The following is a 23,503-nucleotide window of genomic DNA, read 5'->3' as shown; positions in this document are numbered from 1 at the left end:
GAACTTTGTCGTTCAGTTGAGTTTCTATTTTTTTATTAAGCTTAATTGTTATTGACATTAAGCTGTCAACAGTTTTTATCTAAATTTAAAAATAAATATACGGTACATCGATTGCTTGTATGGATTTTTTTTCTGGAAAGTTTCGACCCGAAAACATGTTTTTTAATAATATTTTTAGTTTTTACATAATATACTACTTACTGCAACCTCTTGCTGGTTTTAATATGGTCGTTGTGATTGGCTTTTTTTTCTTTTTTTTTTTTTTTTTGGGGGAGGGATGAGTGGAATCTAGCTCAGTCAGTAATGTGGACTTATTTTCTGGAGAGGCGGTCTCGTCCCAATCAGTGCCACACGACTGGTATGCTATATCAAAAGTCATGGTATGTGCTGTCCTGTGGGGAAAGTGCGTATAAAAAGATCCCTTGCTGCTAATTAAAAAATACAGAGGATATATATCACAATTATTAAATGTTTGACATGCAATAGCCGATTATTAATAAATCAGTGTAGAGTAGTGATGTTAAAAAAAAAATCCTTTCTAAAATTTACAACTAAACTATTATCTTACGCTTATGATCAGTGTCTTTTGCCACCAATAAGTAAGTTAATAAAAACAAAAAGAGAGGTGGACGAAAAAAGGTGTAAAATTTAGCCGTTTTACCTCTTTTGGCCCTTAATTTACCTATGTAAATTTCAAATCAAATCAGTTTATTCATAAATACATGTACATTAATGAGTTGTAAAACTTATTATTAAATTTCAGGGTAGGACCAAGGAAAAACTAGTTAGTAAAATTATTTCTGGCAGCATTATAATTAAAGGGACATTCCTTAGTTTGCTGCACTTTTTAAGATGTTATCGACTAACAAAGACTTTTTAACGATTGTAATTACATATCAAATATATTTTTCTGCATAAAATATTACTGGATGTATATTAAACGTGTTTCTGATCGTTTTAATATTTGTACTAGGTTAAATTTCATTTTATTTCCAAAAATATAATTTTGTCCAGTTTGGGCTTCTTACAAATATTAAAACGACCAGAAACACATTTAATATACAGACACTGATGTTCTAAACCAGAAAATATATTTAATATGTAAGTTTAATCGTAGAAATATTTTATTAGTCGGAATCATCTTGCAATGCAGCAGACTCAGGAATGTCCCTTTAAGCCATTTATTTTAAACTCGTTTTTTTTTCCCGTTTTTTATTCAGTTATTAAAGTGTTAAAGAATGCATGATTACTAATAGTGTCTCCACAAGTACTCGAGTACTCGGGCACGAAGCTGAGTCTAGCAAGACTCGAGTCCGTTCACAGGACTCGAGTACCCGTGAAATTAAGCACTCTTAATTTAATTATATCTTTACGTAATTTTTCCATATGCTGACCGCCAGTTACGTGGCTATGAGACCAAAAGTCGAATGTGTGGAATGCTTTACAGTGGCATGATTTGGCATCCATGTTCAGCGCTGGAATTAAGATGCATAGGCCTAATTAATGCTATTTTACGTTGTTCCTTAGTCTCATTATCATCTAGAGTCTGGTACTCAGGTCTGGGTCGAGTTTGACCCTTGAATACTCTAGTCTAATATTTGGGACTCGTGGAGGCCCTAATTACTAATTCCAGAGAAGGGGGTCCAGATCTTTAGAATCAATGCGGCGCCTGTATGTCTACAATATCGGATATATAGGCTTATCAAAGTTGGCAGCCGAAGCAACCGTTTAAATCATAGAAAAGGTAATTGAAACAAAAAGAAAAGAGAAAAACGATCACATTTACTTTTTCATTAATTACACGTATAGACTTACAAAATATATAAAGTAGATTATTTACTTCTAGAAAAACAATCAGAATTCTGACAATGTGAACAGACAGAAAATTAATGTCGGACAATAGGCCAAATCTTGGATGAGTATATTAATAAAAAAATTAATTTCGGCATGCACATTGTTTAAGAAAGTGAGAGACGATGATTTTTTTTTATGTTTAGGCCTATTGTTTTTAATTGTAAAGCTTATTATTAATTGCAGTGTACAAATACAAATGTGTTAAGTACAAGTGGTTGTCTTGTAGGCCTACTTACAAAATGGTATTACAATACTGACGACTGAAAATATTTTAAAAGAAATATAGTTTGATCATATTCGCTATACCAGTTTACAGATGTTAGTAATGATTTTGATACATGGGTTATGTAATATTAGCTGAATTAGTTTTAAAACTATATCTTAATAAATACAATTAGTGTTTTTAAAATGTATTAATCACTGATTCAATTGAATTGTGGACATAAATATTTAAATTAAATTTATTTTCAATATCTCCTTTATCACAGAAAAAAGAAATATATTGGTTTCTTTCCAAACAAAAGTAAGCCTACCTTCCCGTTTCTACTTACTATTTGTGACACTCAATAGCCGATGTGTATTTTTTGTGCTGGGGTGTCGTTAGGCATTAATTAATTAATTCATTCATTCATTCATTCATTCATTCATTCATTCATTCATTCATCCACCTTCCCGTTTCATCATTTATACCATCTCGTGTGTAAATGCTATTTTGTTTGTATGATCGCAATTGTTTTGAACATTCGTTAAACTGACAGAGAAATGTCTTTACCTGAAACATAATATTGAGATTCCTATGCATAAGCAAAACCCATTTTCACATAGTAATTTCTGGACATGATAAATCCAATTTAATTTATAACGCGCTTTACGTTGTACCAGATCCAGAAGTTCGATGTAACATGCTTCTAGGGTACAATTTTTAGATTCTATCAAGGATAGCCAGTATTTAACTATACCTTTTTTCTTCTTTTTTGTTGTTGTTTAACAACACCACCAGAGCACACTGATTTATTAATAATCGGTATTGGATGTCAAACATTTGGTAATGCTGACATATAGCCTAAGAGAGGAAACCCGTTACATTTTTCCATGAGTAACAAGGGATCTTTTATATGTACCATTCTACAGACAGGATAGCACATACCACGGCCTTTGATATACCAGTAGTGGTGCACCCCGCAACATCCGACTTACGACGCGTGTACTCAGATTAACAATTAATGGGTTATACAATGAGAATCGAGTTGTAAGAGTGCTCATACTAGCAAATGGACAGTCGTAGAAGTCGTGTCAGCACAAAATTGGCCAACTTTCTGTTGGCAGTTGGTAATCTGAGCCTAGCATTACAATTGTCTTAAAAAAAAAAAAAATGTTGTTGTTGAATATGGCAGTTCAAGACAATATTAAACTGGCTTCCGAAAATATCCCTAAAATGATGTTTTACAGAGCATTTAAGAGATAACAAGGTCCCCCCCCCCCCCCCCCCTCTTTTTATTTTCTTCTTCAGTATTTACTCACGTTTTGTACACGTTATACAGATATCGAATTACCAAATAACCTTGCATATTTTTACTTTTATTTAAATGATTTTCAAATGAATTATAATATTAAAATTGTTATGAACAAAACAAGTGCATCCGAAGTTACCTTTTATATCTGTTTCAAAAATGTATAAAATTATTATGTAATCAAATTAAGTTTTTTTATTATTGTCATTTTGTATAAGTCATATAGGTTTATGCAGACTTCTCAAATTCCAAGATGGTCATTGCGTGAGATTTTTTTATAATCCACCAAAAAAAATTCAATTCCAGTTGGTAATCTACTATACGTTGTTTAGTAAGTAGTATATTGTAGAAAGAATCATTGACTGCATTCTTCTGTGACTGGCTGATGGTTTCTGCGATTTCACTGGCTCGTCATTGACCAACCAATTTCTCAAGCTTGTCTTAATCGCCCAGGTTTGTTATTATAAACCTTTGGCCAATAGATTACACGTGCAATCCTTTCAAATGATCATCACTAACTTGTAAGCTTTTAGGCACGTGTAAAATCAAAATAATGTAACCCTTTAATAACCCGTAATGGCCTACTTTGATCGCCATGTTTCTTTCACTTTTGATTTTGTTTTATTTTGACGATCGTCGAGGTATTTACCCGATTTGTGACAGATCTTACCAAAATCTACATAATTATTTTTCTCTGTTGAAATTAATAACAACAGTTTAACAAATGAAGATAGATCTAGAACCCAGTCATCCGTAAGAAAGTCTTGTAGATTTAAGAAACCTTGTTGGCCCTTGTAACTTGTTACTATAAATAGATCAAGACATTAAATGATTAAAGTAGCCCGATCCAGCGCATTATAGACAACAGAAATACAAGAAAAGATTACCCCTCGCTATCTCAAATTCATAATCAGGTGATCTCGGTATCCAAGACAAACGTTTCTAAGAATTAAAAAAAATAAAAAATAAATGAAAGTGCAAAAAAAGAGAAGATAATTTTGATATTGAAATGATGAACATGCTATGGTAAAATATGACAATCCAGTTCAGTTGTCCATGCACTATGGATATGATGCAGGAAATATTTTTAATATCAGTCCGTGAGATAGTGTTTAAAAAAAAATTAGGACGTCTGAGATGTCTTTTAGTGCATTATGGAATTAAAATATATAACCATATCAAAGACTAAATAGCAATCTATGCGATAATCATACATGTATGCATCTGTCCCTTGAAAAATTACCTGTGATTCTTTGGTGGTTTTAGAAGGTGAAATTTGTTGTAGGTCTAAAACATTAACTGCTTTTCGCAGGCCACCCACTGGTGTAGGAAGTGGGGGGGGGGGGGGGCATGTGCTTTTCAGATATTTTGCTTTATAATAGTGTAAAAGTAAATATAAAAGTGTGCCCCCCCCCCCCCCCCCCCCCACACACTTTTTGACACCATCCTACGCCACTGCCATTATTTTGAGCTCTGCACTATCATATACCAGTGGTACAGGAAGGATGAAGTAGTTTTGTGACGTGTCCCCATATTTGATGCATTCATTTATTTTAACCCTCTAATGTCAAGTATGCGGGCACGTCACAAACCTATTTCATCCTTCCTGCACCACTGGTAGGAAGACTGCCACTCTCAGGGCCAGCTTGACAGAATGAAGCTTGTTCGTGATCACAATGTCCCAACCATCTTGCCAAGTCGAAAAGATATATATTGGTTAATATGATATTTAAAATCACTAATGTGTAAGTCACAAAGAATATATTTATAAATGTCAACTTAAACTGCTGTAAAGAACGTTATTGTTATGGGCATTTGAGCACATTTTGTTTTACATCCTGGTATTACCTGTCACTTCATGTGTCAACAAGCAGCCCGACTTCGCTAGATGTGACTTTTCATGTTACATTTAATTTTTGTGTCATTTCTAAATAATAAAATGCTGGGTTTAAAAAAATAATAATTCCTAAGTGCAAGGTGGCAAACCAGGTAAGGCACAGCAGCATTTTTATTGCCGTTGATACCGTAAGATTTTAGGGACATAACGGCAAGTAAGGAGGGCACGTACGGCAATTGCTGTCAGTGCTGTGGTGAACTTCGAACCCTTTTATGGCTCTTTTCAGCGTAAGGCCTTTTTTTGTTTGACTTATTACTTTTGGAAAATCCATCAGTTGTTGCCCAGGGTCCTGTTCCATGAAGCTATCTTAACACTAAGATTGCCTGAAGTGCATACAGTGCATACACTGAAGGTGATGTTAGGGCTAAGATCGTTTTATGGAACGGGGCCCTGGTGTGTACATGTAACTCTAAATGCATGTAATGCAATAATTAAGGTAGTTACCTCAGTAAAATAGATTGATATTGATGTGGTCTTTTACAGCATGGATGGCTCGGGTGATGCTACTGGAGATGGAACACTTTCAGAAAATTACATAACATCTGGTGCATTTGTTGTAGAAGGTAAGTCATATTATATAGAAAATATTATTGATATTTAAGACTTAAATTTTAAGAAAAACATGTTGAGGGAAATTAGTGTAATTGCAGCTGAAATATAAAGTTTGTTAATAATATTTATTGTTTTTCTTTATAAATTACTTTATCTCAATCAACAGTCCCATTAGAGATAATGTTTTAAGAGATTGCGAACAAGCTTTATTCTGTCAAGCCAGTCCTGGGAGAGTGGCAGTCATCCTACAGGCAGTGTAGGAAGGATGAAGTAGTCTTGTGCAGTGCCCTATTGGCCATACATATTTGACGCATTCATTTTAAAGAAGGACCCCCCTCCTGTGTGAACATTGTCAGTGTACACTGACTGTGCGTCACATTTTGGTAGAGTGTTCATCTGAAGCCAATGAGAAATAATATATTTGGCAACAGAAATGTTTTGGAATCTTTTTAAATTCCAGCCTGAATTAATTTTAAAGTTTTTAAAACACTGATTTCTATAAAAAAAAAATCAAATACACTTTACCTTGATTATGTATTGTATTATACTTTCCCCCACAGATCCTTACACTGTGGTTTTACATAATTATATAAATAATATTTTCATATACTTAATTTATGACACCCAATAGCCAATGTGTATTTTTGTGCTGGGTGTCGTTAAACACTCATTCATTCATTCATTCGTTTTAAGAGATGGGTTGTATCTATATTTGAATGAGTTCATTTCCAAAATGTAATACAATGTATATCCATTGACATTATTTTGAGAAAAGTTGAATGAAAGGTTCCCAGAAGTACTGTGTATACACATGAATTTAAATTACTGTTATCTCCTTGTACCAGCTGAGTGGTGATATCACTGATGAACAAAATTACACCTCTCCAGTTTCATAAATTAAAAAGAAAATGATTTATCGAAATTGTCCAGTTAAATAATAGTTACTAATAGCAACTAGTTATATAATAGTTATTAATACAGACTAGTTATATAGAGAATAAACGAGTTACCAGTTATTATCAAATTTATGTCCCGAGTGAAATAATTTTCAGTTGTCACAAGCTTTAGATCTCGAAAAGTCTTTTATTTTCAATACATGCACGTATGTGTATAGAAACGATATAAACCACTTTACGCAGTGTTCTGAGTATTGCTATAACTTTGTAATTTAATCACGTTAATAGATAATTTTCAAAAGCAAAAGTTTTCTTTATTCTAGTAAAAAATCTATAATGAATTGCATTAAAATTACATTTTGTTATAAATTTAACACCAAAAACAGACAGCCGTAAACGCAAACTCTTTAAACTATGTGACATCATTGTGTGTGTTTGCCAAATCGTGATGACATCATATTTAGTACCGACAAGGTTATTGCTTTGTGAGCGTCAAATCATCCAATAGTATTGTTTGTTAGACCAACACATGATAATTTCCCTGTTATGAGTGCCTGCTGGGGTAATAAATAATAGTTATTAATACAGACATTTGTTTTAGGTGAAGGAGATGATACCATTGGTTCAGGAGAGGGTGATGAAGATCAGAAAATAGACGAACCCCTCAGAGAGCAGGTAATCGTTTTTGGTTAACTGCATTTCTTACACCCATTGGTGAGAATATCATTTATACATACTAACACATATATGTGTGATAACAATTTACAGTCATACACAGGGTTCGCATGCATCCTGGAAAACCCTGGAATTTTTTTTTTTTTTTTTTTTTTTTTTCCCTGGAAAGTCCTTAAATGTCCTGGAAAAGTCAGTTTACCTCCTGGAAAGTCCTGGAAATTAGAAATTTTGTTTCTAATTTTTTTTTAGTGATGTTACAAATACATAAATAATCGCCTTTGACTTAGGTACCCCTTCCCCAAAAGAAAGAAAGAAACCCCCCCACAAAAACAATACCTAAACGCATCGATGATTATAATGAGGTCGACTGCCATTGGTCAGTTGTTGAGCAGGAAATACTGTGTTGGTTTATTTGGTCTATAGATAGGCGTGAGTAGATAATCTTAATTGAGATGGCGACACAATTCTTCAAGCATGGAATCCGGATAAAAAATATATACCAGTATGACATTAAAAAAAAGAAAAAGAAAAACGGGTAGATGTGTAAATCACTTCTGCGAAAATGCCTAACGGAAAGTGTACGTTTAACGACAGGTGGATAAAAAAGTTTATTTTTAGAAAAACAAGCACGCGTCTGACGTCATATAAGTTGACTACTTGCATGTAAATCATTTTATGGACCTGTTAAATCCCGACAAATTTGAGTAACTGAATAAATCCATTTAGCTCAATGTTAATTAAACAGTGTATAATTAAGTAGGAATTAACACCTCACAAAGTGAGCTATCGCTTTAACAATGGCCCACCGCTTGGGTCTGAATCCTGTGCAGCGAGTCGTGACCATGATTAATCATTTGACCGGAAAGAAGCCCATATCTTTAAATAAACCCCATCAATGTAACATGAGATTAAGAATGAGTTTAATACCATAGAGATTTGCAAAGGTCTCCTTTCAACAATCGTAACAGTGTATAACATTGTTACACTTGTTTCTTTTGGTGGTGTCGCCTATGTTTATTCGATCTACTTGAGCCAAGCCAAAACAAAGGAGATGTATATTTCAGAAGGCGCACGTGCAACACGCTTTGATTTAGCAGCTGAGCTTTAGCTGCAAGGATTTAATTGACAACTAATTTACACAAGGAGGCGTGGACAAGACCGGTTTAGATCACACCAATAATTATAAACGTTCTAAGCTGTTTCATACTTGTTTGTGTGTGTGTGTGTGTATATATATAAAATATTTTTTTATTTTATATATATATATATATATATAAATAAATAAGTGTGTGTGTGTGTATATATATATGTATTCTATTTGAGTATTAGATACATGTTTATAACACTATTTTGTACAATGTACAACAAATGTAGTTAATAAAATATTTTATTTCAACAGTTTTAGTTTACTGTAGACCGTGTGTAACAAGTATTGTATGTTGGAGACATAGCAGCCACTGACTAAACAATCTGCTAGGGTGTCGTTAAACAAAAACTTCTTTCCAAGTCATATATTCAGACCCCTGGAAAAAGGTAAAATAGTCCTGGAAAATGAACGAAAATAGCCCTTAAAAGTCCTGGAAAATGAAACCATTTGAAGTGTATGAACCCTGCATACAGCTGGCTGCTCCTATGTTGTCACCAGGTCGCTACTGTCATACCATCCAATGAAAAAAAGACCCAGTTGAAATCAACTTTTGTACTACTCACCTTGTTTAGCAGACCTTGCCGATGTTTAACCTTTAGACTATTGGATTAATTTATTCATTTAAATGTTTTATAAATACATAAAATAAAGTTCATATTTGAATCGGTAAGTATTATTTTTCTGTGTTTTTACAATTTTTATGATATTTTAGAAAAAGTTGCGTTTACTTATGGGCATTAAAGAACTGTTCCTTTCCTTTCTTTTCAGGATCGATTCTTGCCAATTGCAAATGTAGCTCGAATTATGAAGAAATCCATCCCATCAAGTGGAAAAGTAAGTCTTAATATGCTTTATTATTTTTCATTATTAATTAAGATAATCAATATAGGATCAGACACTATATGCACATACAGCTATTTCCTGTACGGTACCAGTCAGTGCTCCCAATTGGTGAAACAAAGGCTGTGGTATATGTACCATAGTGTTTTCCCTAGAATTTTTGTCAGGTTGTAATATTAAACTCAGAATTTGATAGCTGTGGAATTACTGTGTGTTTTTATAAAGGTCATTTTAGAATTAATTAAAAGGCTTATTTAATCTCAGGGCAGAGGGGTGTTCATGGTTTGCTGATTAGGGCGAAATGGTGCTAGACTATTGAGGAATGGCACAGGGCCATGCAAAAACACTCTAGGCATAATACTATACCATCCTGTCTATGAGATGGTACATATAAAAGTTCCCTTGCTGTTAATAAAAAATCTTAACCCATGGCGTGGTAGCAGCAGTTTTCCTCTTATTATCTGAATGATCCTTAACTGTATGTCCGGCATCATGAAATGTTTCTTCCTTCCTTACTTCAATATTAATCATAATGAATGAATGTTTTCATTCAGTTTTATTTGTTAGATTTTATAATAAATAAACAGCTAAAGGTTTCACTGGGGTTGTACTTTGATTGATGCTTTTCACCATCATTTTCATAAAACCAAGTAAAGTTTTTGAAGTACTGTATGGTTAACAGGTTTTAGCCCTGTTTAGTGGTGCATAAAGTATCCATACGCGATTCAAATCTGTTGTCTCCATGCCACCCTTTCCAAGAAAAGTGCATATTATTAGAGATATTTAAGTCTACTACTACCCGGTAATAATCTCAATTTCAACTGAGACAGTTCATACTAGGTACCTGTTGTGTGAATTCCTAGCACAGTACCCACTCTCATGGGTATCTACTGCCAGTAGGAACACTATACAAATACATGTACAATAAAAGTAACATTGCATAAATTTATCAATAAGCAAAATTAATGGAAATTGTATGTAACTGTATGGCTTGTATACACAGTGAATTCCTCCTCAAGTTTTATTATCCAGTTTAAATATGTTTCTGTTCTGTACTTATAATTAGAAAGGGACCAGAAAAAATGTCGGGTTTTGAGGGTCAGGTTTTAAGGGGTTTCACTGTATATGAAATGTATATATTTGTTGTTGACATTGTACTGTTGTTATATTCAGATTGCTAAGGATGCCAAAGAATGTGTTCAGGAATGTGTGTCTGAGTTCATCAGTTTCATCACCAGCGAGTATCCTTACATAGGCAGGCAATATAATTAGTCCCCTATCGGTCCAACCGAAATTCTGTGTATAGTTTTATCATGGACTGTTACAGATAAAGTTTGTCTTTCATGGCGATTTGGGGGCAGGATTTAGCTCAGTCGATTAAGTGCTCACTTGAGGTGCTTGTGTCGCAGGATCAAACCACCTCGGTGGATCTATTCCGACTGATTTGGGGTTTTTTTTTCATTCCAACCAGTGCACCACAACTGGTCAAAGGCTGTGCTTTCCTGTCTGTGGGAAAGTGCATATAAAAGATCCCTTGCTGCATTAGGAAAATGTAGCAGGTTTCCTCTGATGACTTCGAGTCATCATTACTAAATGTTTGACATCCAATAGCCGATGATTAATTAATCAATGTGCTCTAGTGGTGTCATTAAACAAAACAAACTTCTTCATGGTGATTTGCCTTTGAACTTGGGATATACAAAAATTACTTTCCGGACTTTTTTTCGCAATGCCTCAAGATCTTCATCGTGTATTGTTTCACATCAAATTTGACTTTAATGGCGATTTACCTAGTACTAGTTTTTAGTATATACTTTAAAACTTTCATACATTTATGTAAGCATGGGATCAGGCAGGGCTTCTATAAAAAAAAAATTAATTTACTAGCCATGGGATCGGTGATTTTAAAAATTTGCTAGCCACGATTAAAAAGTCACTAGCCCTACTTTACTTTAAAGTTAATACAATTTTACTAAATAATAGTAATAATCAGATATGTCACATAAAGAGAGAGACAGAGCTTAAAACACTAACATTGGGGGTTGGGGTAGGTCAGGATATTCATATTTATAAAATAGACTTAACTGCAGCATTTGACAAAAAAAAAATTCACTAGCCATCGGGCATGTCCATAGTAGTTATTTACTAGCCCAACATTAAATATCACTAGCCAAGGGAGTGGGGCTACCATAATCTAGAAGCCCTGGATCAGGTAAAAACAGAAAATACTCAACCACACATTAAGATTCAGATTGTTGACACTATTTCCCAAAGAATATTACTGAAACAGAACACAAATAAATGACTATAAAACACTGGCGTAGGAAGCGGGGAGGGGAGCATGTGGCCCCCACTTTTCAGATATTTTGCTTTATAATAGTGTAAAAGTGTGTAAATATAAAAGTGTGCCCCCTCACTTTTTGGCACCTTCCTATGCCACTGTAAAGGGTGACTTGTAAAACACAAGTTTAACTGGAACTGAGCTATCTTTACCTGCATTAAATGTTTGTACCACTTCGTGAGTGGTCTTCAATGACAGGTTTGACTTCAACAATGGAAATTTATGCCATATACTGCCACAAGTCAATCATAGACATCAGAAAAACAAACATTATGAGAGAACTGCTAAAGCAATACTTGTCTCCTAACGGGCCTAACAAATTTCAAAGGCCATAACTCTGTGAAAATAAAGTATCCGCCCTACAAATCACATACGTTTATTTAGTTAGTCTTAAGTTTGGACTTTAATTACCAGTATATAATAATCCTGTTCATCTCATCTGTATCCATCCAGCAGCATATTATAATCGCATAATTAAAATTATTTATTAGTCTCCTGTTGGTCCAACCAGAGATAACTATAGGTTTTGTCTGCTTTATGTCTGGCCCACATAAGTTTTCTGGACATTTTCTCCTCAATGCCTCACGGTATTGAGCAGAAATTTTGTGTATAGTCTTACCATATACAGTTACAGATCAAGTTTGACTTCCATGGTGATTTACCCATTTTTGTCAGAGTTGTGACCCTTGAACATTGGAGATACTAAAATTTTGTGGGCTCAGTTGGAGACATGTATTGCTTTAGCAGTACTCTCAAAATGCTTGTCATTACATTGTTTCATGAATTTAATATACCCCAACTGCCTGCTAGTCAGCGTATTTATTTAATTTTCATATCCAGAACTGTATGTTGTGGCGAATTAAAGATAATACAATTAAATACCTACTTTGCTATTCCTTAACACAATTTCTTAGAGCTAGCGAACGCTGCCACCAGGAGAAAAGAAAAACAATAAACGGTGAAGACATCTTGTTTGCCATGTCTACGTTAGGATTTGACAATTACGTGGAGCCACTCAAAGCTTACTTACAGAAGTACAGAGAGGTGAGTAGTTACCCCATAATTGTTTTGTCAAGTGTCATGCAAGTTGGCTTTAATTTGTAAGGAATGCACATCAGTTATTTACTTCACATCTACACATGTAAAACAATTGCCACAAGCTTTATTTACATATTCTTAAGAAAGAATTTCCATTTTATTTCATGATTTGAGATAGGTATGTTGTTAATGTCTTCTTCTTTTTTTCTTCTTTTTTAAAGTATTCACCATTCCCTGTTACAGGGGCCTTCCATCCGTTTCCACTCTGGTAGTCAGCTTGACTGAACAAGTGTTGACAAACTGCCAGAAAATAGATAGACACTAATATAACATATATGTACTTAACTTGAAAACTGAACCATTATTTTAAAAGGTTCCTCTTTTTTTTAAAACATACTAGTACAATTTACATTAATTTTTTTGACACACATGCACACATAAAAAATGTTACTTTCACTTGGCTTCCTTGTCACCAGGAGCAAGCAACTATTATCAAATAATACATGTATGACCTATTGAAAACCAAGCCAATCTAATGAAAAGTTGTTAATTACTTGGATAAGTTTTCAAATAGTGGAAGACACAGCACCCATTTATTTCTACACGACTGGAACTTATTGTTTTCATGATAGATATTCTAGTGTGTATATATATATATATATGTTGAATTTCCAGTTCTTAGGTTTTTGTTTGTTTTTTATTTCTTTGTAGACAATAATGACAAAAACTTCCACCAAATTTGAGTCTTCTTTTTTTTCTCTTCTTTCTTTCTTTAAAAAAAAAAATTAAAACACTTTCTTTGCCGTATTCCTATTTGAGGTAGTAATATATAAATTATTTGATTTATTGAGTTGCTGAAATTGTAACACTGTATTGTGGAAACAGTAATATGTTGTTTTGTTTTCTTCAGTCTGCTAAAGGTGACAAAGTTATGAATGTGACCAACATGCAAGACACCAGTTTAGAAGATCTTGGAGTGGATGAATCTTATGGTTTGTGAAACAGTTTTTCTGCCTCATCATTTCTCCTATCATATTTAGTCATAGCTTTTTTTTAATCAGATCTTTTGATTATGTTTAATATCTAAATAATTTAGGCAATGTTTGCCAGTCGATTTTGTTTTTTTTAAAGTTTTAAACAAAATTATTTTCTAAATTGTTTTGAGTTATGGCATTTTTATTTGGAAGGACATAATATTTTCAAATTTCCATTGAAAATGGCTGACACGGGTAAGATTTTGTTTTACCATGAAACAAATAAAACTTTCCAATTGGATTAAGAATTAGAGATTTCAACATTTATATTATTAGGAAAATATTTATGTAACATAACTTGTACTTTTAATATTACTTTACAGAATCAATATGCAAATTATTATTTTTATCAAAAAAATAATTCAAAATAAACTTTTAGTGTTATTATTAAGTATATTTCATATTTAGCTCTAAGGATTTTGTTATTTCTTTTATGTTCATCTGGGTGTGAACAAAAAAAAGGTTATCCACAAATTTGTGTGTGAACAGCTTCATCGATTCACACAGTAAATAACCCTGAGGCAATCCTTAAATATTTACAAATAAGGTTTCACATAATCTCAATATTTTCTAAAAGTTTATGTGTACTTTATCTGCATTGTTAAAACAGCTTAATTGGCAACCTTTATTCTCCCAGATCATCTAAAATAGAATACATTTACCTGTATGAAGCATGCAGCTATTTTAAAGATAACATTTAAATATAGAAATAAATGACTGCTTAAAGATTCAGTTTACATGAATGTTTAAAATTGGAAAGAAATGTTTTGTTGACTTACAAATAATAGATACTATTTCAATTCTTGCAGCACATACTCTATCAAATAGCATTTTAACCACTGATGGCACAGGCCAACAGAATGTAATCTATACAACCACAGCATTTCCGGGTCAGGTAAGAATGTGTATTTATATATAGGTTTGTTTTAACTTGCAGTAATTATTTGTGGAATATTTTCTCTTCCTATTGAAAGAATGGCTAAATTGCATTGGCGTTAATTGCATAACATAGCTTGAATTAATATAATGTTATATGTGATACTTTTTAATTGCTGATAACCTGAGGGCCATATTGCATGGGTTTGGTTTTTTGATGTGACATGGCCACAGTATGTGGAAAACAGACATGAAACAGGCTCATATGCAATTACTGTTATTGATTTTCTGATATGGTAATTTTTCACATACCACCATACATAACAAAATCACACACATGGTATGTGACCCTTAAGCTGTCGACTAATCAAAACTGCATTCAGAAGGTCACAGTATAGGAATGTGTCATGTCAGTGTTTTATGGCTGTAAGAAATTAAACAAAAGGAATGTTTAACAACACCTACATGCATTTGATCATTTGGTGTCTGATGTAGTTACCAATAGCTATGCAAGATGGACCCATTCCATGACATCAGACCATACGGAGTAAATCCATCTTGCATGGGCTATGATGTCATTGAATTTAACATGGGGAGTATTACAGCATTGGTAACATATGACGTCATATTAGATCAATATTTTATTATTAAAACCTTCATTATAAAAGCTATCTTGTTAATTTATAGTGTTAAAGTATATTTAACACATGAAACAGATGTGGCAAATATGATAGTGTAGTTTATTTATGATAAAACGGTCAAATAAAGAAGTTACTTTTTCAGCCATCTTTATTTGTTCTTGTAAAATAATGGTTTATTTATTGAATGGATAGGAGAAAAAGACTCCGTCATATGCGGTCATGTGTGCTAGAAAAAGTACACCCTCGGTGGTGGAAATTTCAACCCTGGGACTCGACAAGGCCCGTCCCAGGTCGAAATTTCCACCATCTCGGTGTACTTTTTCTATCCCACATGACCACTTGTGGAGTGTTATTAGTCACTGCTAGGTCTAGAGTATTAGAGAGCAAATCCTTTGCTGTGACGTAAGCTGCTTTTATTACACACTGTACCTCAGTTGAGTTCAGCTCAGCTACATCCCACCTGTGGCTGTGAGAATACTGATACATTCTTTATAAGTAGGATTTAAAGAACATGTTCTCCTATGTCCAGAAATGACACTGTGGCGTTATAATAAAAAATGTTAAAATGATACATTTGCTTGTAATAATACACTTGGGTAACACATTGACAGGAAATATCAGGCAGAAATCATAATGCTGATACATTTACTTACGGAAAGTTCAAAGTTAACATAGTGTGCAATTGCATCAAAATATATATTAGTTACAACACGACTTAGAATACAAATTTGTAAGTTTCGTTTACATATGTGTAGTTTAATTTACCTTTTTCTTCTCTTTTTCAGCTTTCACAACCAATCAATTTTGTCTAGTGTGGAAAAAGAACCAAATATTACTACATATATTTTTATCTCAATGGTGCAAACTTGGCTGAAGTGCTTTTTTAAACTGTTTTTTTTTTCCCTTGGAGATATAGATCTTGTTCCACATTGCAGGAAATGTGTTAAAAGTGGTTTTAGCCTTGTAATTTGTAACTTTACTCATATTGTGGTATTTTCGTGGTCACAATGGAACCACAGAATGAATCGTAAAATTTTATAATCCACATTTGTGTAATGGCAGACTTTGTTACAAATTCAACAGCATCTAAAAGTAAACATTTTACACCTAAAGAGAATTCATGAACTGTTCTTAATGCTGATGAAAACGGTGTTGTACTTGTAACTTTTCTAAGGAACAAGTAATCTTTTTAATAGTAACATAAGAAAGAATAAGAACGTTTGTTTAATGACAATCACGGTACATAAATTACAGGTATTGAGTATCTAATATAACTGAGACAGGTGGTCTGAAGAGTGAAAGCAGAAACCCATTTCTACCACATAGGCTGCTCTTACCGGTTAAGTCGGGTCATGGTGTTTAACGTGCACATTCAGAGCAAGCTGTTGTAGTGCACATATGTTCTGGGCACAAGTGCTGGCTCCTCCGTCGAGGATAGGATGTCCAGGAGCAACACGAGTTCTTTATATGCACTTTACCAGAGACAAGTTATGGAGCACCAATTAGGACAGGAAAAACAAAAGGGTAATTTTTATAACCCATTTGCACCTCAAATTCACAGACCTACATCTCGCCCCCAGTAACAAAAAAGTTTTGTTTTACAAAAACGCTAAGTACCTAGATTTATTTATCATCCACAACTGAATGTCAAACTTGATCAATTTGACAGCCTTAGAAACAAATGCCTACATTTGTTCCTTAACAACAAGGTATCTTTTATAATTATGCACTTCCCCCACAAACATGACAGCACATACCATGGCCTTTGATATACCAGTCATGGGACTGGTTGGGACAGGAAAAAATTAATTTGAGTAAGGGTCCACTGAAGGGTTTGATCCTTTAACTCTGGCAGCTCCAGGGGCCTAGCTTCCATATACGCAGATATGCAGCTACGTACCACCTGAGCTTACAATTTTTTTTATTATTATTAAAATATGTGGGGTGTGGACACAGCCAATAGCGTTTTATTCCATCTCCGAAAAAGTCTGCGTACCACCTGAAAATCCCAAGCTAGGCCCTTGAGCTCGACCCCAAGTTACTTTTTAAATGGTGTTCAGTATTTAAAGGGCTATGATTTATGTAAAATAAGCTGCCGTAAACGTTTTGAAAGAAAATGCTGTACTTGTTTCAAGAAGAATTAATATATCCAGGATTGTTTTTCATCCCAAAACAAACTGGTTGATATTTTAATGTATGTTTACATACAATATTTTGTTATTTTCTTTTAAATATCACAGCACACATGCATAGCTGCCAACTGTAACAAGGTTTTGTTATTTGTTATAATATAAGTGATCACATATGAAAATACTATCTTTAAACTACTAGATTTACATCTTGTATTTGGTTCATTGCTTTGTTTACCCAAAGTGCATTTTAAAAAAATCAGACATTTGAATCTAGATACTAAATTGTTATGTTTTAAACATACACTTTTTAAATATATATATATACATACATACACACACACACACACTATATTATCATCCCAATTGTAAAAACTAATTGAACATTTAAGATGCTGGCAGCTATGCATGTGAATTTCAACATTTGTTTTCATTGTTTTCCATTGTATAATATTGCATTGTAATTTGTGCTTTTGTTTTTAACCCAACCACCTTACCAAGATTAATTGTGGATTGTTTGCATTTTGTTTTAGTGTTACGGGGTTATGAACAGAATTAAAAATAAGAAAACTTCGACTGTAAAGTCATTATATTGCGAAATTTGTATATCTTTAATTGTGGTCATATCCCTGTATAATCCTACAAAAAGTGATGAGATTTTCTATATAATAAATTAAATATACACATGTAAATACATTTTAATAAATATGGTCACTGCATATGATCTCTAGACAATTGGATGGAAAATACAAAACCTGATATTTCATTAATTACAAAGTGTGATGTCGCTAAAAAGAAATACAAGTTTAAATTCCACTTGGTAGACAGAAGGTATTTAACAATAATTTATTGCGTATTTTGTATATTTGGACTGAAATCCTCTTCTAATCAAATTTATCATATTCCCACGGTATTTCTGTTACCCTTGTGGACATGGCTATTACTTTTATAAGCAATTAAATACAAACTTTCTTATGCTGAGATATATCAGATGTATCATTATTATTTATAGTAATAATAATAATAAAATAGACAATAAATTTATACCTAACTATGCAGTGTATAACAGTCATATTCGCCTTATGCAACATGAATAGGTGCTGCTCTGGTTTATAAAAAAAAATATTGAGTGTTTGTACTTTTGAAGGAATTAGGATTCCTGGGAAAATGGGAGGGGAAACAACAGCCTTGTAATGTGTTCAGTGTGCAGTTTTAAATGAATGTTTCCATGTTCTAGGTAGAATATTTATTGTGATATTCTAATGTTTTAACTTACAATTTATGTTTGTATATTACTGTAGTAGATGTAGCAGCCAAATGAACACTTTCAGATAGTTGTGTTTTGCAACTTAGATATGTAATGTTTTCAATTATATTCCTTTATCATTGCTATTTGTCTCAGTTATACAGTTATCTTTTAATGGTTTTTATTTGATTGGTAAAATTCAAGTCATTGACTTGTTTAAAGTACATATATGTATATGCATTAATTCCTTTTTTTATTTCTTTTCTACGACTTACAATAGTTTTCTTAATTTTGGCCTATTTTCAGTATAATAAAAAAAACCAGATAGACAAAAATCTCCCTTCTTTGATTAAAAGCTAACAGTAAATTTGTTATTTTCCATGAACCAGGAAGGTCTTTTCGATTTTTTGTCCAAAATCCTTTTCAATTCTTGGGGGGGAAAAAGTAGTAAATATTTAGTCATTATCAACCATCCTAACAAAATGGTACGTCACATTATTGGGAGAAAAAAAAAGGTTTGTCTTAAATTAAATGTTGCAAATTATTTTTTCGTTGAAAACCAGGGATGAAGTACTTTAATCTGTATTAGTGATATGTTTTTGGTTTTCCTTAGTATATAATGGACTTTTAATTCCTGGCCCATAATGTGGTGTGTTTAACTGTTTCTGTTTTATTCTTCATTCAAAACAAACTGTAAGTTGATGAGAGTCATCTCCCTTTAAAAGGACTGACAAAGCAGGCCCTTCATAGGAGTTTCTTTGCTGTACGAGTTTGTGATTTTTATTTTATTTTATATGATTTAGAACATGAGAGAGTAATTATTTATTGTCAAAGAATGGATGAGAATACAAAAAGTGAAAAAGATTTTACAACTGACGCATACACTGTTTGACAGCTGATCTTATATTGCCATCTCTTTAAAGCTTATTTAATTGAAATGTACAGCGCCATTTGTTTTGAAACACATGAATTAGTTTGTGTAATATTGCACATCATTCATTATAGTGCTACCATGAAAAATTGCCGTCGTGTATACATTTTCCTCTATATAAATATATATTTTTTGCCTACTTGTTTTTTCTCATTTGGTTTTGGGAGATTTTTGTTAATTCAACAAAAGTATTCTGATGTCAGTGTTCACTTGTGTGCAAATTCCTTAAAAACAAGCGATTTGTAAATACTAGTAGTCTGTTTGTTAGATAGCCCGGTTCACAGTATTTCACGATACAACTAACCATTAACTCACTGTTCTGAACATGCAGCCCAGATTATAGCGCGTGTGTGTGCGTGCGCATGCTTGTGTGCGTGTGTATGTGAACCTTAATTGAATATAAACACGGAAATACATGTAACTTGAAATGAAATAAATAACCATAGCTTACTTCAACATGATTGTTTCATGTTGTGAATGGGAATGTACCTAAATTTATGTTTCTTATATATAATAGTTTCAACATAACATTAAATTGGCATTAAACAAAAAATATGAAAGGGGATTGTACAGTTTTTCTTCTAAAAATATGTGCTGCTTTACAATAGTTAGTTTACTTTTATAGAACTTTGCATCAGCACAATTGTTTGCTATTCCAAAATATTAATATCATTACATATATGATCAAAGAGAATTGATTATCGTTAAATAGTTGCTTGTTACCTTGGATAAATAAATGGTAATGTAAATATTTTTTTATATCATTACATTTTTATGCATGGATCACATATTTGTTATCATTGTAAATGTATTCATCTATGTATTTAGTATAATTATGTAATTGTAATTATTACTATTTACAGAAAATACCAACCAAAAAGATGGCTTTTAGGTTCTGTAAAGTAGTATTTTCTTTGTATAATGTCTTATGTCAGTTTCATCTTTCTTGAATTCAAATCAAATAAAGCCTGCAGAAATATTTTATTTGAAAGTGATATGAAGTAAAAGAACATAAATACAGTAAATTTAAGATAAACATGTCCTAGGTTTCTTACAAATAAAAAATAAAGTGAATTATTTTGAGATGTCCATGGGGAAAACGATGACATCATATTCACTTAGCAGAAGTCATAATGCTGTTATGTCTTGCTAATCCTGTTATCAACAATTTAAAAATAAAACGATGGCAGCTGACTATCCGATTCCATATACATCTGAAATGTTTTGATTTTTGTTTGTATCAAGTCGAAAATATTTAATACTAAAAAAAAAAATTGAATTAAATTATTGTGGACTTTGTTTTATGCCAGTGGTTGTACCATTCATGTATATATTATGTTGTCATTTTATTGTTTATTAACAAAAACATCTATTAAATTCTAGACACCCTCTATCAGTTTTAGAAAGGATTAACTGCACTTTACATTTCTTGAAACGATTAGTTTGCCCTCTACTTAGTACTGTCTTGTCCAAAAACCATGCCTAATTTTCTTGATCAAAAGCATAAATCAAATTGGTTTAAGCTTCTGATGAGGTAAATGTTGTGAACACTATCAGTAGACCATATGGTTCTATCTGGAGTTAAAATACTAGTATCACATGTTCAGAGTGTAATACCAATCTCTATGATGTATTGGTTACAGTATGTTATCAGCTCTAAGACTGGTAGGTAGGTGTTGGGACTGTGGTTGTAAAATTCAGATCTTTAATGATATTCGCATGCAATTTGTATGCGTTGATTTTTTTTGTAAAATGATTTTCGCACAAAAAAAATATTTAAAGATAATTTCAGTTTTTGTTTTTAAATGGGTATCAGGGCGCCATTTCACAAAGCGATCTTAGCGCTAAGATCACCTTAAGTAGTTATTCACTTTAAGGTGGGCTAAGATTGCTTCATGGAACGGGGCCCAGATCCCTAGTACCATCTTTAATCCAAAGTAGCTTTGAATAGCTGATTGATGAGGTGTGAGGCTACAGTATCCACCATCAACAGCCTAGATAACTGAGACATGCCCATGACAACAGGCTTGATTCTTAATTGAATGTAAGTACAAAAATAATGAAATCAATATAGTGTGATATTGAACTGAGTGTAAATGAGTCTAGATCAAGGACTAAAACTTCTATTTGAACTGTTATGGAGAAATCCGTCTTGTAACTGAAGATAAAGTGTTATAGAGGTTAGACCACATCATAAATGTACAAGACTGAATGTCATCGTCTTTTCCCCAAATTTGTATTAGTTACATAGTTACATTTTACCACAAATAGAACCAGTTGTAGAACCAGTGTAAGCTATCACCTTAATTTTGTTGAGTGCATTAAAGCATTGACTATGCGTTTGGCGTGTTGTTATTTTTTTAGAAAATGTTTACTTTTTCAAAGTATGAATTTTTGGTTTTTCTTGCCAAAGCTTTAGTAATTTTGAAACGGATCGTCTATCGGTAATTATCATACACCGACGTACTGAATAAGTTTTATAAGTAGGTTACTTAAGGTTGAAATAAGTAAAACCCAGGCTTGTAGGGTCAGTGGTGAGTGGGCTGTTTATCCCCCATTTGAGGATCACAGAATGTAATTGTAAATACCTTTTTAAAGTAGCTGAGAATTTCCATCCAAAACAGTTATTTTGTTCTCCAGATTCTAAGAAATGTATTTGAAGGAAGGAAATGTTTTGTTTAACAACGCACTCGACACATTTTATGTACGGTTATATGGTGTCGGGCATATGGTTAAGGACCACACCGATATATACTACTCGAAAGAATTTAAGGGTCAGACGATATTTTCGACATTATTTTCTGAATGTCAATTATATTAGCTAGACCATAATGTCACGCGTGGTATTGTTCCATTTTGACGAAAGTGGGTCTAAGCAACCCATAAATGAATTAAAATCCACTGTCATTAACACTGTCGACTAGTTCTAATGGCGAAAACATGCTTACATTTGCACGTAATAAGTTAGGGCGAAAGAGAAAGGTCTGCTAAGTGCCCATAACTTGCTTTTTCACAAAGCGCTTCATTTGCACGCTTTGCACGTGTATTCCATGTTCCCAATGCTGAATTTCCGTATAATTGGAGCTTGCGTTCGTGTAGGGTGCACACTCCAAATTCGACAATGGTACGACTTCAACTGACTATCGAAGATCGAGGAAGGGCTATTGCTTGGCTTCAGGATGGCAATACGCAAAGAAATGTTGCTCTGAGACTTGGTGTCAGTCAGAGTGTCGTTGGCCGACTGTGGCAACGGTACCAAACAACGAATTCTGTTCGAAATCGTCCACGTTCGGGAAGACCCTGAAGCACTACAAATAGAGAGGACCGCTACATCACCAATATGGCTCTACGTCAACGCACAACCACTGCACGCCGATTACGTGACAATCTGCGGACTGCGACTGGAACTCGAGTGTCTGATCAAACCATACGCAATCGTCTGAGAGCCAATAATCTACGCTGCCGTCGCCAGGCTGTTCGACCACCACTCCTACCATGTCACAGAACGGCCAGACGTCACTGGTGCACGCTTCATCTGCGGTGGCAACGTGTTCAGTGGGGTCGAGTGATGTTCACTGATGAGTCCAGGTTTAGTCTCCAGTTCAACGACGGTCGGGTTCGTGTCTACAGACGTCCTGGGGAGCGCTTCGCTGACGTTAACGTTAGACAACGTCACCGGTTCGGTGGTGGCAGCGTCATGGTGTGGGGCGGCATCTCTATCAACCACAGGACCCCCCTCTATGTGGTGGATGGCAATCTGAATGGAATCCGCTATCTGAATGAGATTATCCGGCCGTTGGTTCTCCCAGGCCTTCAGCAGATTGGCGGCGGGGCAGTTCTGCAGGATGACAATGCCAGACCCCACCGCGCCAGGGTGGTAACGGACTTTCTCAGA

General features: G+C 33.7%; 1 protein-coding gene across 2 annotated transcripts; it reads left to right on the top strand.

Annotated features, from left to right (window-relative positions):
* The first annotated feature begins 3 nt into the window (after positions 1 to 3).
* Positions 4 to 21,946, top strand: LOC121368109 (nuclear transcription factor Y subunit beta-like). Of its 2 annotated transcripts, none has more exons than XM_041492679.1 (9): positions 4 to 15; positions 5,746 to 5,825; positions 7,312 to 7,385; positions 9,301 to 9,366; positions 10,546 to 10,613; positions 12,628 to 12,757; positions 13,662 to 13,743; positions 14,595 to 14,680; positions 16,088 to 21,946. In XM_041492679.1, the coding sequence occupies exons 2-9, from the start codon at positions 5,747 to 5,749 to the stop codon at positions 16,112 to 16,114; spliced, it is 612 nt and encodes a 203-aa protein (XP_041348613.1). In that variant the 5' UTR covers positions 4 to 15; position 5,746; the 3' UTR covers positions 16,115 to 21,946. The 2 variants fall into 2 exon arrangements, with proteins under 2 accessions (XP_041348613.1, XP_041348611.1); XM_041492677.1 differs by lacking the exon at positions 4 to 15 and adding an exon at positions 3,684 to 3,818.
* The last annotated feature ends 1,557 nt before the right edge of the window (positions 21,947 to 23,503 follow it).

The sequence above is a fragment of the Gigantopelta aegis genome, chromosome 3, assembly GCF_016097555.1.
Source record: "Gigantopelta aegis isolate Gae_Host chromosome 3, Gae_host_genome, whole genome shotgun sequence".
Classification (NCBI taxonomy): Eukaryota; Metazoa; Mollusca; class Gastropoda; order Neomphalida; family Peltospiridae; genus Gigantopelta; species Gigantopelta aegis.
The sequence above is the reverse complement of the archived record's forward strand: the minus strand, read 5'-3'. Positions and strand labels throughout refer to the sequence as shown.